Genomic DNA, 17,898 nt, shown 5'->3' with positions numbered 1-17,898 from the left:
AACTCGCCAGAGAACAAGACATCCTGAGGAAATGTGGAAATCCAAAACACATTTCTTGTCATTTGCTGTATTTCTCTTATTGACACCTGCATCATCTTTACTTCAAATGAACAACAAGCAGATAACAAACTGATAAATAAGAGAGTTGGGAATTGCAATCTGAATTTAAAAGTCAACATCAAAGGACAAATGCAATGAAATGTGCTTTCATAATGGGGGAAAAAAATAAGAGGTAAAAATTTATATAAAATCCATATAAATGCCATAAATACATTTTTTAAAGGTATTTTAAACCATTTGTTGTCCGTTTTGGAGGATCTTTGGAGAAAATGCTGTCATTATTTACTCATCCTCATGTAATATGCAAAACTGTGGCTTTCTTTCTTCCGTGCAAGAGATAGAAGATATTTTTATTTTAAATGTCTGTCTATACAATGAAAGCCAATAGGATGCAACATAATTTGGACCTCAACATTCCCCAAAATATCTTCTTTTGTGTTGTGAAGACGAAAGTCATACATTTTTTAAATTAACTTGAATTTTTGGATAGATTTCCCCTTTCAAAATCACAGGATTCACACTTTGGGGAAATCAACACACCATCTGGTTACATATACTGTGCTCTGAAACCCATTGTTTCCCAAAGGTTTGAATCAAGAAATTGATTATAGTTTATTTTTTATAAAAGTACTTCTCTATATGGATATTTATGCTAAGATTGTGTCTTTGATCTTTTTTTCACAATTAATCTGAAGCTTGTTTCATTGAGCCTTTATATCTTTTATTTAAAGTTTGATCCATTAAACCTGTATTTAACATTTTCTTTCTCTAATCTCATTAGGAAATTATCTTTTTCAATCAGTACAATTAGTGGAGTTGCACACCTGTTGGTTATTATCATACTGCATATAACTACGTGAGATTGTTACTCTTGTTAATTAATGAAAGCCTTGGAGGGCATGTATTATTAATAAAGCTTGGTTGTGCACCTCTTTTTACATTTGTTACGTATACGGTGCAAAATTCAAAAAAAAAATTAAAATAAATATTTAGTTAAAATACCTCAAAAGTATGCTTGGAACAAGATATTTGTATTTTACAAGTGAAAAAAAATCTGCCAGCTCAATTAGATCAAATACACTTATTGATACATTCTCTAACACTGTATCTTAACATCCATCAGTGTTGCAACTTATGTAAATCTTGATTTTTAGACATTTTAACTGGAAAATTTGACAAAAACATTTGTAATTTAAGCTGTCATGTTAAGTTGGAATATTAGAGAGTTTATAAGTAAACAACAACAACAACAAAACTTAGTCAATTATTATTATTTTTTTTAACTATATATAGTTTAGAAATGACCATTGCCCATATTGACTAAGATTAAACCACTAAAACTCCAAATTACACAGTCAGAAAAAATGCAGACCCTGAAGGTGTTAGAGTGAACTAACAAGTGCACACTGAGGTGTAACCTTACACTGCTGGAGCTGACTGCTGGCACCCCTCCCACAAGCACTGGCATGAGCCAAAACTCTTCCCGCACCCGAGCACAGGGGCACGTACCTCCTTCCTGTGATCTATACCACCTGCCACCACTACAGATGCTGTTTACAGACAGAACTGGCATCTGGCTCTACATCTTTCTCTTTAAGAAATGTGAGGGAACGGATGAGTCGAGAGATTTTTAGTGGTTATTTTGTTCCCATTTCTTTTAATTTATCGGAGGCCTCACCCCTGACGTGCAGTGCCGCAGAGAGGACAGCTGTCTCGCTGAAAGTGCCAGAAGCCCAAGGCCAGTGCAAACTGTTCTCGAGCTTCTACTTTGCATATTTGGGTTGCACTTAATGCAGATAAGCTCTGGGCTAATGGACTTCTTTAAATTTTTAACCAAAGTAGGTTCAATATCTTCCCACTTATGGCCTACTTGAGGTGTATGGAACGAGAAATTGTTACTAAGGAATGCCTTTTTATATATATATATATATATATATATATATATATATATATATATATATATATATATATATATATATATATATATATATATATTACAACCACATCTGACAGCATTCTGATTATATGTACAATTAATAGAAGTATAATTAATATGAGAAAGGAAGAAGAGAATGAATGAGGCACTTTCTTGTTTTCAAAAAAAGCATGCCAAAAATCTTGTTTCAAAGAACTGGTCCAACTGACTTGCGAAACTATCTGGTCTGAATCAAAATAAAGTTGCTGAATCTGAAAACAAAATTGCTGGGAAAAAAAAGGCTTTATGTTTGAAAATGAAGAAATTATAAGACAGCCATAAATATTAGTACTGAAATTTCACTATGCACTTTAATTTATTTATTATTAAATACTAGTTCAAAGTGAAATTTTACAATTGCAATATTCATTATTTTGTTTAATATTAAAAAAAAATATTTAATCGTAATAATATTAATGATATAGTCATGGTCACAAAATTAGACAAATCACAAAATTGTCACCAGCTTTACAGACTAACAAATCTGGAGCTTTAAAAAAAAAAAATTGACCATAAAACTCACAAATCCTTTTTTATTATTATTACCTTTAGTAGTGTAAAAGCTCTAATTACAGGCCAAGATCCATACAAGTTTGCTTGCTTCTTTAGAATAAGATGGCACATATGCTCACCTAATTTTGTGAGAAAAATCTCCATGCATTTGTTTTGATTTCTGCATGTCTCTCTCTATCTCTCTCTCAGACAGGCTGCGTGAGCCTCATCTGGCACAACATGGATAGATCATCAATCTCCATTTACACTGAATGCAATAAAATCAGAACCATTTTCATGTGGAAATATTTGGTGGCCAAGTTTCAGTGCTTCCCTAGTTATTTTAGTTTAAATCAGGCTTCGTTTCTGGTCGGCAAGTGAAATTCTCTCTCACTTGCCCCTTTAAAAAAAATCTACTTGTCCCAGACAAGCATTAATCAAGTGTTTAATCAATCATAAATCATTATGGCCCTACAATGTATTACGAACTAATTGCAAACTTTGTGACCCACAGTGAAACATTTCCATGCCAATGACATGTTTACATGCAGATGTGAGCGTACGTGTGACATCAAAACGAACTGGTCATTAGTCTGATTAGGGGTGCACGTTATATATCGCCATTATATAATTATAATTGGCTAATTCCAATCCCTGGCCAGTCAGATGGTGTATCTATACAAAATATCATCAGTGATTTAAATAAAAACTTTGTGTTCTGTTCTGTGTTTTAACATGTCTAATTATTTGAAATGCATACATTTTTTTTCTTAAAGTAGCCTCAGAAATTCTGCATTGTGTATTTACATTTTTCTGGTTATCAAATGAAGGCTTAAAACATTTATCTTTTAATAATTTATCTTTTAATTATTGAAAATTAAGCAAACTTAATTTTTTGGCAAAGAAGGGGGATTCACTATTAAAATTCAAACATGGAAGAAATGTTGTGTGATTATTCCTTTTCATTACAGTAGTAGGCTATGTATGTTCTACTGAAAAATAGTAAGACACAATGTCTTAACTCTTCTAATCAAACCAGACTTTTATTTTGACAGGATGCCATGAATACATTTACAGTTCTGTGTATGTGATGTGACGCTATTTTTACTCAAATTAAATTGTCAAATGCTCATGAAATAACTCTCAGATCATTGCCAGATGCTGAAATCACCGCGAGTGTCACACGTGCTTCAGTATGCGTGTGTAGAATCGTAAATGAAACCACGCATCTGCACCACTCATTAACAGAGACATCTAGAACATGCAGGATTCATATTTAAATGACTTTTCCGGCTTAATATTAACAGATACTAGTCCATATCGCAATTTAAGTGTAATGAACGACTTTTGATCAATTCATTCAAAATTTTACTAATTCTATGACATTGCGCATTAAATTGTGAATTGCATTTTTGGGACTAGATTCCGCAATTCTGACAGTGTTTTCCACCTCGCAGAAATCATAGCTACCAGCTGACATCAGTGCAGGCCAAACACTTCCTGATCCTTCACAGCACCCCTTTCTGAATTCCACACACAAACGCTCCATCTCCGGATCTCAGAGGCCCTGGATTCAAGTGTTCATGAGTGGGAGAGGCCGGGATGGTTTATTCTAAGGGAGAATCTGACAGTAGGAGCTCTTGTGGGAAGCTCCAGTATTGATCGCGGCTTTAACACAGGACCCCCTGCCCACATGAAGAGACGTCTCTCACACCAAGGTAAGGGTGGTACGATTCAGAGCGAGGATGGTATGATTCCACTGATGGGGCCTTGGGGTACATTTCAAAGTGGGAACAAGCTTTGTGGATTCAAACAGACCATTCTCTGAATTTGCCTACTTCACCATTCAAAGCCACTTCATATGTTCTATGGTTGTCAAAACTTGGTTGAAGTCAACATTAAATGACATTCGCAAATCATTTTACTTCCTCACTACAACATATTTCTGACTCAAACAGGAACAAAAATAAACTGTAATGCAGGTCGTGACTTAATAGTATCCATCAGAAATGGATTGTATCATGAAAAGATGGGTCTTCTGTACCACAATGGAGTCAGAAGATGATTGTGGAGGAATACTGCTCTATTGAGACTTCACAGGACACACTTTAGGGGAGCTGTTCAACCAGGATTTGCAAGAGATGATTAAAAAGCTTTAGGGCTATTTGCTTACATAGGACAGTGTTGGTTAAAATTAACCAATAAGCCGCATAGCCGAGATGAAATCAGCAAAAAAGGAAGGTACAGATTTAAAACATATCTGGCCAATAATGATAACCTAATCATTATTTGTACATAATGAATTATAGTTATGGCATATAACCAACTCATTTCACATATGAATTTAGAAAGCAAAGCATGAAAAATTGGAAATTCATTTGCTAATGATTACATTTAACAGTGTTATTAAATTAATTTTTTGTGTTTGTTTTTTTTAAGATCAACTAAGATTATTAAGTGAGTGTGATATGATGGCAAAGGTGATCTAAAAATGTAAAAATAGGGGGAAACGTACTCTTAAAGATCCAATATTGGTCAGTATATCCAATGCTGATTTAAAAAAAAATAAAAAAAAAAAAAAATATATATATATATATATATATATATATATATATATATATATATATATATATATATATATATATATATATATATATATAAACTAATCCCTATAAACATTTCCCCCTTTTCAGCAAAAATCAACCTACAAATGACTATATTATTTAATCTATATTAAATTTGTGTCAGCACACTATCCTGGGATTTAACATCTCATACGCACTTCAGGAACTTTGAAACTTCTCAAGTCAAAACACACTATAAAAATACCAAAAAAAAAGTCAAGCAACTCAAACCTAACCTGCTGAAATATCCGGTGACTGCAGATTCATAATCCAAACACTGTCATATAGGTGGAATTTCAACATCAAGACACCACAGGGGTCTTCAAAAGGGTCATTCACCATTGAAAGTCGAGGCAAATTTTCAAAGCACATGAAAAAACAAAAAACAAGTGTGACAGTAGACGAGGATTATTTATGTGGTGCTGGGTTCTATCAATTAAACATGTGTCTTTCCTCAGAGGAATGAGCCAGGGTTTAATGAATACACCTTGCAAGAGAAGAGCGAGCGAGAGACGGGCCTGTCAATAACATTAATGCTTTTATTCTAAACACTCTCGTGCCCTCCTGGTGGGCATCAGTCTCTTCAGTGGGCGCTATGATCAAGGGCTTCGCCACCAGCCAATCACTAGTTGCCCAGCGACTCATCCTGGGATGCATGGGGTGCACAGCATGAGCTGCTGGAGGCGCTTGATGCTGGATTGGGAGGTGAAACCACAGAGCTGCCACAGTGACTCCCCGTCAGCATAATTAAGAGAGAGAGGTTGTTTTTTTTTTTTTCAGAGTGCATTACTTATCTCTTCCTTCCACCCTCTCGCACCCTCTTTTATTTGAACGACTTCTCCCACATGCTCTTCCTGCAATGTCTTTGAGAATTGATTTTAATGCCCCTGGTGCACTTAGAAAAGGACTAGAAAAAAAAATAAAATAGAAAGGAATGACGGGTACAGGCCAGCCTTTGAAAAAAAGATGAGAACAGGAGTACAAAAAGTCAAGAAGAAAATGAAAAGAAAAAAGGTTGAGCTTTGGCCTAGAGCATGGTATGCAAATCAGGCTCATGTTATTACTCTATCTATCTATCTATCTATCTATCTATCTATCTATCTATCTATATGTACTTTAAAAAACAAAACCTAATAACTATATTTTTTATTAATAAAATTCAATAATTATTTACACAACTTAAAAAAAAAAAAGACACCCTTAGAAAATAAACTTGTCCACAACAAGATGCAAAAAGCATTTATGGTTAGGGGGACAGATTGGTCACCTCGTCAGGAAGCTGCTGGTAGATGGTTTCTGCTGTGGCGAGGATGAGGAGCGGTGTGAATGAAGGTACATCCTGCAGGAGTGTGAGGAAGCTGCTCTTGACCGTCTCACTGATGGCTTCCCACCAGTCACTGATGTGAGGCATATAGATGATGCTGGGCACACAGCGCCGAGCCTCACGAAACACCTGCACACAGACACACACATACCCAAAGTTACAAATGAACATTCACTCTTATGTAAAAGAAATAAATAAGGTGGATAGGGTGCGCTGACTACTATCATCACACATCTTAAGCACAACAATAGTACTACAAGCCCACAGCACCATGCACTGGACGTGTGAAGTCTTCAAAAGTGATGGTGCGTTTCAGCTTGCCTGAGCGCAGGACTCCTCTGGGGTTTTGGCACTGACGGAGTATAGCGTGGGTAGGTCGAGGCGGTGCACAGTAAACTTCTCCAGGTGGTGCAGCACAGCAGGGGCCAGGTGTGTGCTCTGCCCCGCACCCTGGGGTCCCGTCAGCAGCAGCCGTGGCCGGTAAGAGGTGGGCTGCTGGTAGGCAGAACTGAAACAAATATAAAAGCTCACTATCTATCCGTCTAAGTGAGTTAGGAACATTCAAATCAACCCTTACAAATTTCTACAAATTTCAGAAACAGCCTCAGTTTCTCATTAAGAAAGTTGCTTGACAAGAGGAATGAAGCTACCATGCCCAAATAAAATAATGAAGCGAAATAAAGAAGGTAATTGATAAAGTTGGCAGCTTTTTAGGGAGGACAAATTTTCATGCATTTGACATTTATACTGTATATTAATATATTGAGATGTTTGCAAGTGGTTCATCTTATTTAAGTGTGAGGAGCTGCAAGTATTGATGATCACAAGCTCATGCCATAAAACACTGCTTTACTGAACCATGAAGAACAAATCAATGCAAACGCAATTGAAGTAGGTCTGCTGAGGAACCCAAGCTGTGTCCGTGCCGCCTGTCCGTCCTGCAGCTTTCCAACAGATGGCAGCAAAACACAGTGTCTGACTATCATTTAAACCCCTTCAAGACTTTTAAATCTAATAGGTTTTGTTTATTATTTTGTATTGCCATATCAGCATAGATGGCTATACTCATATAAAAAAAAATATATTTGTTACATTATAATTAAAAACTTAAAGGTGTAATATTATAATTGAAACATAATAAATGAGGGGTCTCCCAGTGTACTTATTAATTAAAGTGTCCTGAGGATTAAAGCGGAGTTCTGGATGAACTCAAGTGACTCACGTGGTAAAGTGGAGAAAGGGTTTATGGGTCGTGCAGGAAGTTGCTTTATTCGATGATCCTGACTGAGTTTCATAAATGGAAGGAGCACCAAGATATTCCTCATCCTCGCTGTTCAAGTCTTCTACCAACAGATGATTGTCAGTGTCTGAAATCAGAGAAACAACTTACATTTCTGTGATTTAAATTGAAACAATATCCAGCAGGAAACGTATATGATCTATTCTAGATTTAAAAGGCAAGGGCATAAAAAGGCATGTTCGGGCAAATGAAAAAGAATCCTACATTTTTTTTATTATTATTATTTATTTTTATTTTATTAAAAGAGGCAATGAAAATGTAAAACTTTAAAGATTAAAAAGTTTAAAAATATTCCACTAATTAAAAAAATATCTACCATTTATAAAATAAGTGTAATATTATTCACCAACAAAATGAATGAACTCAGCAGATGAATGAACTCAGTACAGGAAAACTAAAATCTCACTAGTTGTCAGTCCATCTTTAACTTATTAAGTTTCTCTTAAAACAAACATTTTAAATAATTTGGAATAACATTTGGAATAATTACAGTAGAAAAAACTTTGATGATGAGTCGCATGACTTATTAGAAAGAAAATAATCATTAAAAATGCTGGTAAAATTATTTTCCCAGCAGAAATATGAGGCGGTAATTATAAAGCCCTGAATGTAAGGCACAAAAAATAAAGTGGATAATGAAACAAGTAAATGAGAAAAGAAGGACAAAGGGAAAAAAACTAAATGTAACTGATGTACAACATAACTCACTGAGCAACATAAAATCAACAGCAGGAAATGAGAGCGTACCGTGTGTGTGTTCCCTGTGCAGGAGCTCTGCGTGGGGGAAGACTCGCATCAGGCAGGCCAGTGTTAGGGCCAGCGTGGGCTCCAGCAGAGGCTTTAACACACAGGAAAGGGCCTGACCGGGTGGAGCCAGAGCCCTCTGACCCGCAGGAACTATGGAGCGCAGAGCACGACCAAAGTCCTGCGGCCCCAAAACGATGGAGCCCACATCCAGCTGATAACGCTGGCTGCTGCCGTAGATCTGAGGATAGTGCCGCCGCAGAGCCGCTAGCGCAGCCTCTGTGCAAAGTGCTTTGATGTCGGCCCCACAGTAACCTGAGACACAGAAAGGGTAGATACACGTCTGGACAAGAACGCCACTATGTGGACACCTGTAATACTGTTCCAAAAATGAATAAAAAGCTAACTGTAAAAATGCTATCTTTTAACAAATTTCATTTTTGTTCACATTTTTCACAATTATCTTTTCTTTGTAATGTTTCTGGATAACATTAATGGTTAAAATAAATGCAAGTAAAATTTTGAAAATAAAAATGCATATTGCTTAAACTTCATTATTATTAATATTATTGGTAAGACTACAAAAAGGTTCCATGAACAAATGAACATGAAAAAATAATGAACAATACATTACATTATTTATTAATCTTTGTTAATATTAGTTAATGAAAATACAGGTATTCACTGTTAGTACACAGTGCATCAACTAATGTTAACAAGCACAACTTTTGCTTTTAATAATGCATTAGTAAAAGATGAACTGAACATGAATTGTATTGTACATTCTTAGTTCATGTTAACTAATGTAGTTAACTAATGCTAACAAGTAAATCGTATTGTAAAATGTTACCATACTATTATTAACATTTATTAAGAAGTACACTAAGTTGACAGAATAGCCTTGCTTACAGTAATAATGTTAACACTGTTCCATTCAACTAATTTTACATATGCTATGTGATTTTGGACTTCAAGTTACAAACAATAACCAAGATGATACATTTAAAGCAAATAAAATGCTTCAAAGTTTCTATATTAATAATAATATTTGTTGAACAAACGTTGACACCTGTGTAAAACATGGTATATGTTCTTTGATTATGGGATTACCATTTGTTTCTTTAGGTTTCATCTTTCAAATATCTGACATCAAAAGACTGTATGGTCAAGAAAAATCAAGTAGTAAGAGCTCACTGACTTGGAAAATAGATTAAACAAGCCGGTTCTGACTGTCTGTGATTTTGAACAAAGAAATGACTTGAAACCCAAAACGTGTTCATGCTACAACTAGTTGGGTTGAGATATAGAGCTGAAGCTAGATAAGTATACATTTTTCGTCCATCTTACCGACACATTTCTCAGCTAGCTCATCAATGAAGGGTTCAGCAAGCTTTGGGCTCCAGTCCCTGGTGTGGATTTCCAGAATGTGCTTTCGAGCCTGTTGATGAGCACGAAAACAAACACAGACAAGACAAGAGTACAGATAAAACAAGGCACTTCAAAATGCACAGCAAAACTGTTTTGATCTTAAACACTTAACAAAGGGGCTGGTGAAAGCATAAGAGCTAACGTTTGATTAGCCAGCGCCCTGCTGAGAAGAAAAACTACATACACATCCAGGAACTAGACCAGCACAGAGCTCAACTTAGATTACAGCAACATAAAAAACAAAACTCAGGCATAGATGACACACAATACTGGGGTGTAGATAGGTTTAACGATCATATCATTTGTTTTTTAGTTTTATAAGTGTAAACTAATCTGTTTCTATTCTTGTTTGTATGTTGTCACCGCCATTTGACATTAATTTTTTTCCTGTGACAAAGTATATAATAAAATAATAAATTACATGTGTGTGTGTGTGTGCGTGTGTGTTTAACATATCTATCTAACGTATCTATGGAGTCTAAGACCACTAGTGAATATACGGTATATTAAGTATTTAAAATTTAGCAAACAACTCTGATTAAATGCATATGAAATATAAATGAAAAATTATATATGGGGGCTGAAACCATTAGTGAAAATGTATTTGTATTTTTCTAATTTAATGTAATTTTTTCATTACAAATTATAAACCGTAAATAAAAACAAATAAACTAAACCATGAAAAAAAACAAAAAAAAACAAAAAATCCCATATTTGGCATACTCTAAAACATTTCTAAAACATAATACTGTATCAAATATTGTTGATCATCAATGTTAAGACCAAACCAGCAGCAAAACATAAGGGTTTTGAGTGAGGGACACAAAGACGCTTTGGGAATCTGAGAATAAATTTGCTAAGAAAAACTCGCTGAAGTTGAGAACTTTTCACGCACCTTTTTATCTGGCAGGTTGAACAGAAACTCCCGGTCAAAGCGTCCGGGTCTCCTGAGTGCGGGGTCGATAGAGTCGAGTCTGTTTGTAGCACCGATGACCACTATCTCCCCCCGGCTGTCCAAACCATCCATCAATGCCAGTAATGTAGACACTATGGAGCTAAAAAAATAATAAGATAAAACAAAAGTACTGGATAACCTTGTCAAATGTAAAATTAATAGGTGTTGTTGTGTAAATGTGTGTGTGGTACATCAAACTCTTTGAAAGAGCTAGAAAAATCTTGTTTTCCATGATACGTTCGATGTAATAACAAAACCCTTGTGTGGAAATCATATCGAACTACCTGATTTCTTCAGAAGTTTTTCTAATCCTGATGATGAAACCTCAGGCAATTGCCACCGCATTAATACGAATGCATTACCTGTGAATCTGATCCTGCCTGCTGGAGCGAACAGGAGCGAGGCCATCAATCTCATCGAAAAAGATGATGGAGGGTCTCATGAGGTATGCCTGCCAGGACGAGAGGAAAACATCACCTGGCTGGATAATCACACATCTAACACTTCAAAACAGCTGGAGAGAGAACCGAGCCTGACAGCTCTTTTATAGGGATCTATGATTCACTCTAAATCTAAAAAGACAGCTTGTGATACACTACAAGAATCAACAAAGAGGAAAAAGATGATTTAGAGGACAAAAAAAATTTCAGAAAATGTCTAACACTGTTTGAAGAAAATAGCAAAGTAGAAACAAGCAGATTTGTTCTTCAATAAATATCAGCTCACAGACGAAAGAAACTACCTCAAGGTCATACTGGGGCCAGGACTGTGAAGTCGTCTGCTAGCTCACCTGGTCAAAAAGTAGGCGGAGCTGTCGTTCAGACTCTCCCACCCATTTGCTGAGGCAGTCAGCTCCCTTGCGCATGAAAAAAGACACTTTCCTGTCACCCTGACTGCATTCATTGGCCAAAGCCCGTGCCACCAGCGTCTTCCCAGTTCCTGGAGGCCCATAGAACAGACATCCTCTGCAATGAGGGAAAAACATGCAACAAACATGTTCGTGTTAACCTTGGACAGCACACCAATGGATGCACAGTTACACACAAAACCAGAACGCAATCATATAATCAAAAACCCTTACCTTGGGGGCTGGATCTTAAACCTCTCAAACACTTCTGGATATAGTAGAGGAAAGACAACCATCTCCTTTAAAGACTGGATGTGATGGGTGAGACCCCCTACACGGTCAAACTTCACCTGCATTGAAAGAGACAAGAACTTATGCTAACCTGCAAAGTATCTTCTTCCTCAGTCTCAATCAACAAAACACCAATGAATGTAGAGGAGTATTATAACACCCAGACTCACAGAGGTGTCTAGATTCATGGGATCCACATCTGCCAAACTGGCACCCACTTTTACTCGGTCTCGAAGCACACCGCTGGCCAGATCCTCTGCCCGCAGGTTCATGGGTAGACACCTGTCACACAATATAGGGGAAAGAAAAGAAAAACAAGTAATGTCAAACCTTACTAAGTTCACACACTCCAGCCATGTAATAAGTCACACATTGAGTGAATAAACAGTCATTCAGTTTGCTAACAGTTTTATTGTCACCTGTTGCGAGCACGGCTCATGCTTTTGCCTTTCCGCCTCTCAAAGCGCTCTTCATCAGACGATGATGTTGATTCACTACTGTGAATGGCATGTTTCTTTATTCTGGTGACGAAAACACAGCAGTTGTTTTAGTATCGAGATTCTATTGAAGTTTTTGTTATTTCAGATTAATATGTTTATTGGTTTAATCATTTTCATTTTAATTGAATTTTAAATAATGTTGCTGTACGTTTTATGTCTATACATTTCAGCTTTAATTCTAATTTTTAACTACAGCAATTAATTTAAAATTGTAATTAAAGAATGAGAAATGTTGCCTTGGCAACTAGCTAAATTTAATTAACATTAATTCAAATTTTTACATTTATTATTTTATGTCACTTAATGTTTTAATTACAGAAAATATAAATAAAATAAAAATAAACATTAATAGAAACTCATGGACTGGATTGCTGTAAATAACCATTATTCACCTAATATGGCTTCTTCTTGCAGGAGATCTGTGTGTGTCAAACAGAGAGCCCTTGCTTTGCTTCCTGTTCACTGGCTCTGAGAAAACACAAATAAAACATTCAAAAAGCAAAATCATAATTTAAAACAGTCATTAATTGCACACACTGCATGGCATGGAAATATCTGCTGGTCATAAGGATGCTGCGGCATGACTTGAGGAATACAGGAAGCTCAGGTAAGCTCAGGTGTGAATGTGTCCAGAGCAGGTACCTATTGGAGGTGCTTCATATCGCTGCACAGTTTTACGCTGCCTGAGGTTATACGGTCTGTCATTCTCCTCTCCAGCCTCTTCTGCCTCATCTCCTTCATCGTCTTCATCATCATCAGCCTCCACATCCTCATCCTCCTCTCCCTCCTCATTCGACTCTAAAAAAAAAAAAAAAAAAAAAAAAAAAAAAACTCTTTAGAACAAACAACAAACTAAATCTTTTCATCATCCCATCTGAAAATAGAAACATTATTTACATTCAGAACTTCTGCAATTTTCTCACAAACAAAATACAAGGTACAGATTTATAACAAATTAACAAGACAGATGACTTTGTCAGATGCAATAAATAAATACAAACAAACCAAAAATGTAAAATAAGTCAAATAAAATAAGAAAAAAATGTCTATTTAATAATCAGTGAATTAATCAATTAAACAGCATATAGGGCAGTTTCAGAGTCCATACATACCTTCCGTTCCTTCCTCCTCTTCGGGGTCTTTTGATTTGACTTTGTGATGCGCCTGCATTCCATACGTGTTCCTACGCAAAGATTTCCTCCTCTTCACACGGGAGTACATGTCCATGTTTTCCTGCAGCAAAAAATACAAATAAATCAACAAACATCTAAATGAGGAATGTCAAAGAATCATTGGAGTTTGTGGTGTGTGTTTTGACTCATCAGTGGGTTCACAGCCCACACTGAAGAGAAAGGCCAATGCTTCAGAGTGAAGCAGGATTTTAATAACCTCAATGTGGGCAATCGTTTGCTTAATGAGATGGAAAATAAGGCGGCCCAATTGTTCTGGTGTTCAATCATCAGTGTTAAAGAACAGGAAGAGTCACCAGTTCGGTGTCCGTCCACATGCGGAGGCGCTCCACTTCCCGATTCTGCCGTATGCTGCTGATGTTGTCCATCTCTTGGAGAACTGCTTCTGCCGTACTAAAGACAGACATAAAAATGTATGCATTTAATAAAATAAAAAAACTTTTTAGTCTAATAAAACAGATCCAGATCTTTAAAAACGCTAAAAATCAGTAATTAGTACAGGTTCTTTATACTTTAATAGCAATTAGCAGGTAAAAGGCATTTCAGACCTTCCAGTATAGTAGGTTTTGCTGTGATATTTTACAGATTTTTTACTTGATTATCCATACATCATTTATTAGAAAAATCATATAAAATGTGATCAAATATGACCCATCGGCTTTTGAGGAATGTTTATTTTGTTCATCTCTCAATCATAACTTCATTCCATGTTTCACATTACATTTAGTCATTTAGCAGACGCTTTTACTTAAAGCGACTTACAAATGAGGACAACAGAGGCAATCAAAATCAACAAAAGAGCCTCGGTTAACCTAACAGTTTTATATATATATATATATATATATAATAAAAGTAGATAGAATAGACATAGAACAGAGAATAAAGAGCGTTAAGAGGATAAAGTTTTTTTTATTTTTATTATTAATAAAATAAAACAAGTCGATAAAATAGATATGGAACAGTGTTAGAGGCCCAAATGTAGAATAAATATGGTTTAATAAATTCCATTTTAGTGCAAAATCAAGTCGAATCAACGCATCACATGTACAACAATACAAGACTATACACTCATCTAATGCTGGATATTCTGGATTCACAGCTAAGCCTCTAGTCTAATTCACTCAGAACTTGCTTTACACTCTGATATTAAATGTGACCCTGGACCAAAAAAAAAAAAAAAACAGGTCTTGAGTTGCTGGAGTATATTTCTAGCAATTGCCAAAAAAAATATTGTATGGGTCAAAATTATCAATTTTTCTTTTATGCCAAAAATCATTAGGATATTAAGTAGGGATGTGCAAAAAATCGAATGCGATTTTCAAGCACATCTCATCATTATGCTCCTGTAATTAGAAGTATATCTCCAGCACGTGCATTCAGATCATGGTTGCCAGGTTTTCACAACAAATCCTGCCCAGTTGCTTCTCAAAACTAGTCGAAAACTAGCACAAACACGTTTCCAGGAGGTTCGCATTTTAGGGGCTAAATATCACGTTACTGGTATAGTCGCTTCGACCCGCGGACATGAAAAACTTACCACAGACTTGGCAACAATGGTTGGCATTTACACACCGAGCCGTAATTCACTGACAACCTACACAAAATCGATTTTAAAATCGGTGGCGATTCTTTGTCGATTTTGAAAGCGATTTTGTGTTAGTTGTCGGTAGACTATGGCTCTGTGTAGTAACTGCTGCCAAGTCTGCGGTTGTTTTTCATGTCCGCAGTTCGAAGCAACCCCAATACCAATAACGTGATATTTAGCCCCTAAAATGCGAATTTTACCAAGACAACCATGCCAAAAAAAAAAACTTATATTTTAACCCCTGGAAGCATTTTTTTTTTCTGGGAACCTCCTGGAATCGCAATTAGTTTTGGACTAGTTTTGAGAAGCAACGGGAAAGGATTTGTTGTGAAAACCTGGCAACCCTGATCTGAACACACATGCTGGAGATAATACTTCTAATTAAAAGAGCGTCTTTATTGAGGAGTTGTGCATGAAAATCGAATTTGATTTTTTGCACAGCCCTAATATTAAGATCATGTTCCATGAAAATATTTTTTCAATTTCCTACCTGAAATATATCAAAACTTTTTTGATTAGTAATATGCATTGCTAAGAACTTTATTTGGACAACTTTAAAGATTATTTTCTCAATATTTCGATTTTTTTTGCTCCCTCAGATTCCAGATTTTAAAATAGTTGGATCTCAGTCAAATATTGTCCTCCTAACAAACCATACATCAAATGGAAAGATTATTTATTCAGCTTTCAGATGATGCATTAATCAGAATTGACCCTTATGACTGGTTTTGTGGTCCGCGGTCACAAACAACAAGTTGTTTATCATGATTATTATTAATGTTTTTAATGCAAACTAATAAACTAAATGACTGATTAAAATGAAATTCAAGTAAGAATAAAGCAACAATTACTTAATTAGTTTTACACCCTCAATATAAACAACAAAACTAAGCATTCAAATATCATCTTATAAAAGACATTATTGGGATATACAGTGACAACTAAAATTTAAATGCATTTTATATACTGTTATAAAGATCTCACTGATTTACATTACAAGCTATCAGAATTTCTTGATAAATATAGATAAAGATAAATATAAGCAGCTGCACCAAATTAAATAACTTCCCTCAGTTTGAGCCTCTGAATAAAACGGAGGTGTCTTTTGTTTACCTCTTCATTCTTTATATTCTGTATATCATACTATAGAATTAGTGGTAGACCGATAAATAGTTTTTTTTAATGACAGCCGATGCTGATATCTTTGACAGCAGGGTGGCAGATGGCCAATATAATTTTATTTATTTTAATTGATATTTAAGAGATTTGAAATCATTTGAAAATGGATTAAAAAATACATCCGTAAAATAATCCTACTTATAACAAAAGCATTTTTCACAAATAAATAAATATTTAATAAAAATATAATTACAAAGTAAACTGTAACCAGCAGAGCACTCAGTATTCTGGGAAGTTTGTGTGCACTGGGAATCTTTTCATGCGCTTTTTTTTGTTTTTTTTAATAAAGCCGAGGTAACACCCCATTTACATACAGCACACAGTGAAAATGACATTAATATGACAGTGGGCAAATGCATAAAGTGCAGCATAATTTGACATCACAAGTTTAATGTTTAAAGCATTCAATTTGCATGGACTGAAAGTCATTCAGAGAACACGTGATCATGCAGGTCAAATCACAAGATCTCACAACTGGATTTGACTAAGATTGCCAAGTTTGCAAAATGTAATTTTCATTAGCCATTCAAAGATTTGTTTAAATTATGTAAATGTGTATTTGCTGAATGCTGACGGCAAACGAGAAAGTATAATAAGGTTTGCATTTAAAGCTGCCGTTCACAGCGCCGTCAAAATAAAAGTCCCACCTAAAACACATCGGAATAACAGAAAAACTTATCGGCCGATGTCGATATTTAAAAAAAAAAAAAAAGAGACAATATCGGCTGAATTATCGGCCTTGGCAATATATCGGTCGACCACTATATAGAATCCATAAAAGCCTGATTTATCAAATATGATACACAACAAAAACATGCAAATTTCTAACTAGTAATTCATATGTCAGGCTTCACAGGCTTAATATGGAAGAACGTCATTCAGAATGAGTAAAGCAGCTCAAGCCATTCATGTGCAACACCAGCAGGTCTCCTCTCTCCAATACACTTCCACCATCTGTCTTTGACTAGCAGCATCATGTTACCTCATAATAAAAACCTGATTAGGACAACCCAGTACGTGCTTCATTAAAAATGTATTTCAAAATCAACCAAGCCAATATAATCATAATATATAAACACAATTTTTTTAAAAGATGTGAAATGATGTTAATGAATACCCAAAGCAAATAAGCAATTTCAATTAAATTCCCTTTTATAAACCCAACAAATTAATTCACAATGAAAGTGTCCAAATTGCAATATTTCACATACATACATAATAATTGCAAAGTCTCTAACATGTAAACAAAATTATTTACACACTAAACCCAGCAGTAACTCCTGCTCAATCTACATATTTTTAAAGGGGTCATATGATGTTGCTAAGAAGAACATTATTTTGTGTAATCCAATGTGTTTATAGGGTTTAAGGTTCAAAAAACATTATTTTCCACATACTGTACAT

The 17,898-nt window shown here is 35.4% G+C and overlaps 1 protein-coding gene across 2 annotated transcripts in view; it reads right to left on the bottom strand.

Moving 5' to 3' along the window:
• Positions 1 to 17,898, bottom strand: part of LOC127938498 (ATPase family AAA domain-containing protein 2B-like) — an 83,962-nt gene that overhangs the window by 59,743 nt on the left and 6,321 nt on the right. For both annotated transcript variants that reach the window (XM_052535152.1, XM_052535153.1), the window contains exons 5-19: positions 14,027 to 14,123; positions 13,653 to 13,773; positions 13,183 to 13,338; positions 12,933 to 13,008; positions 12,460 to 12,561; positions 12,211 to 12,322; positions 11,984 to 12,099; positions 11,693 to 11,867; positions 11,265 to 11,353; positions 10,843 to 11,002; positions 9,867 to 9,957; positions 8,523 to 8,834; positions 7,698 to 7,842; positions 6,797 to 6,983; positions 6,419 to 6,604 (exon numbers count right to left, since the gene is read on the bottom strand). In XM_052535152.1, the coding sequence (XP_052391112.1) occupies positions 6,419 to 6,604; positions 6,797 to 6,983; positions 7,698 to 7,842; positions 8,523 to 8,834; positions 9,867 to 9,957; positions 10,843 to 11,002; positions 11,265 to 11,353; positions 11,693 to 11,867; positions 11,984 to 12,099; positions 12,211 to 12,322; positions 12,460 to 12,561; positions 12,933 to 13,008; positions 13,183 to 13,338; positions 13,653 to 13,773; positions 14,027 to 14,123 (2,125 nt within the window). The remainder of the gene's footprint in view (positions 1 to 6,418; positions 6,605 to 6,796; positions 6,984 to 7,697; positions 7,843 to 8,522; positions 8,835 to 9,866; positions 9,958 to 10,842; positions 11,003 to 11,264; positions 11,354 to 11,692; positions 11,868 to 11,983; positions 12,100 to 12,210; positions 12,323 to 12,459; positions 12,562 to 12,932; positions 13,009 to 13,182; positions 13,339 to 13,652; positions 13,774 to 14,026; positions 14,124 to 17,898) is intronic.

This window comes from Carassius gibelio, chromosome A20 (genome assembly GCF_023724105.1).
Source record: "Carassius gibelio isolate Cgi1373 ecotype wild population from Czech Republic chromosome A20, carGib1.2-hapl.c, whole genome shotgun sequence".
Lineage (NCBI taxonomy): Eukaryota > Metazoa > Chordata > Actinopteri > Cypriniformes > Cyprinidae > Carassius > Carassius gibelio.
The sequence above is the reverse complement of the archived record's forward strand: the minus strand, read 5'-3'. Positions and strand labels throughout refer to the sequence as shown.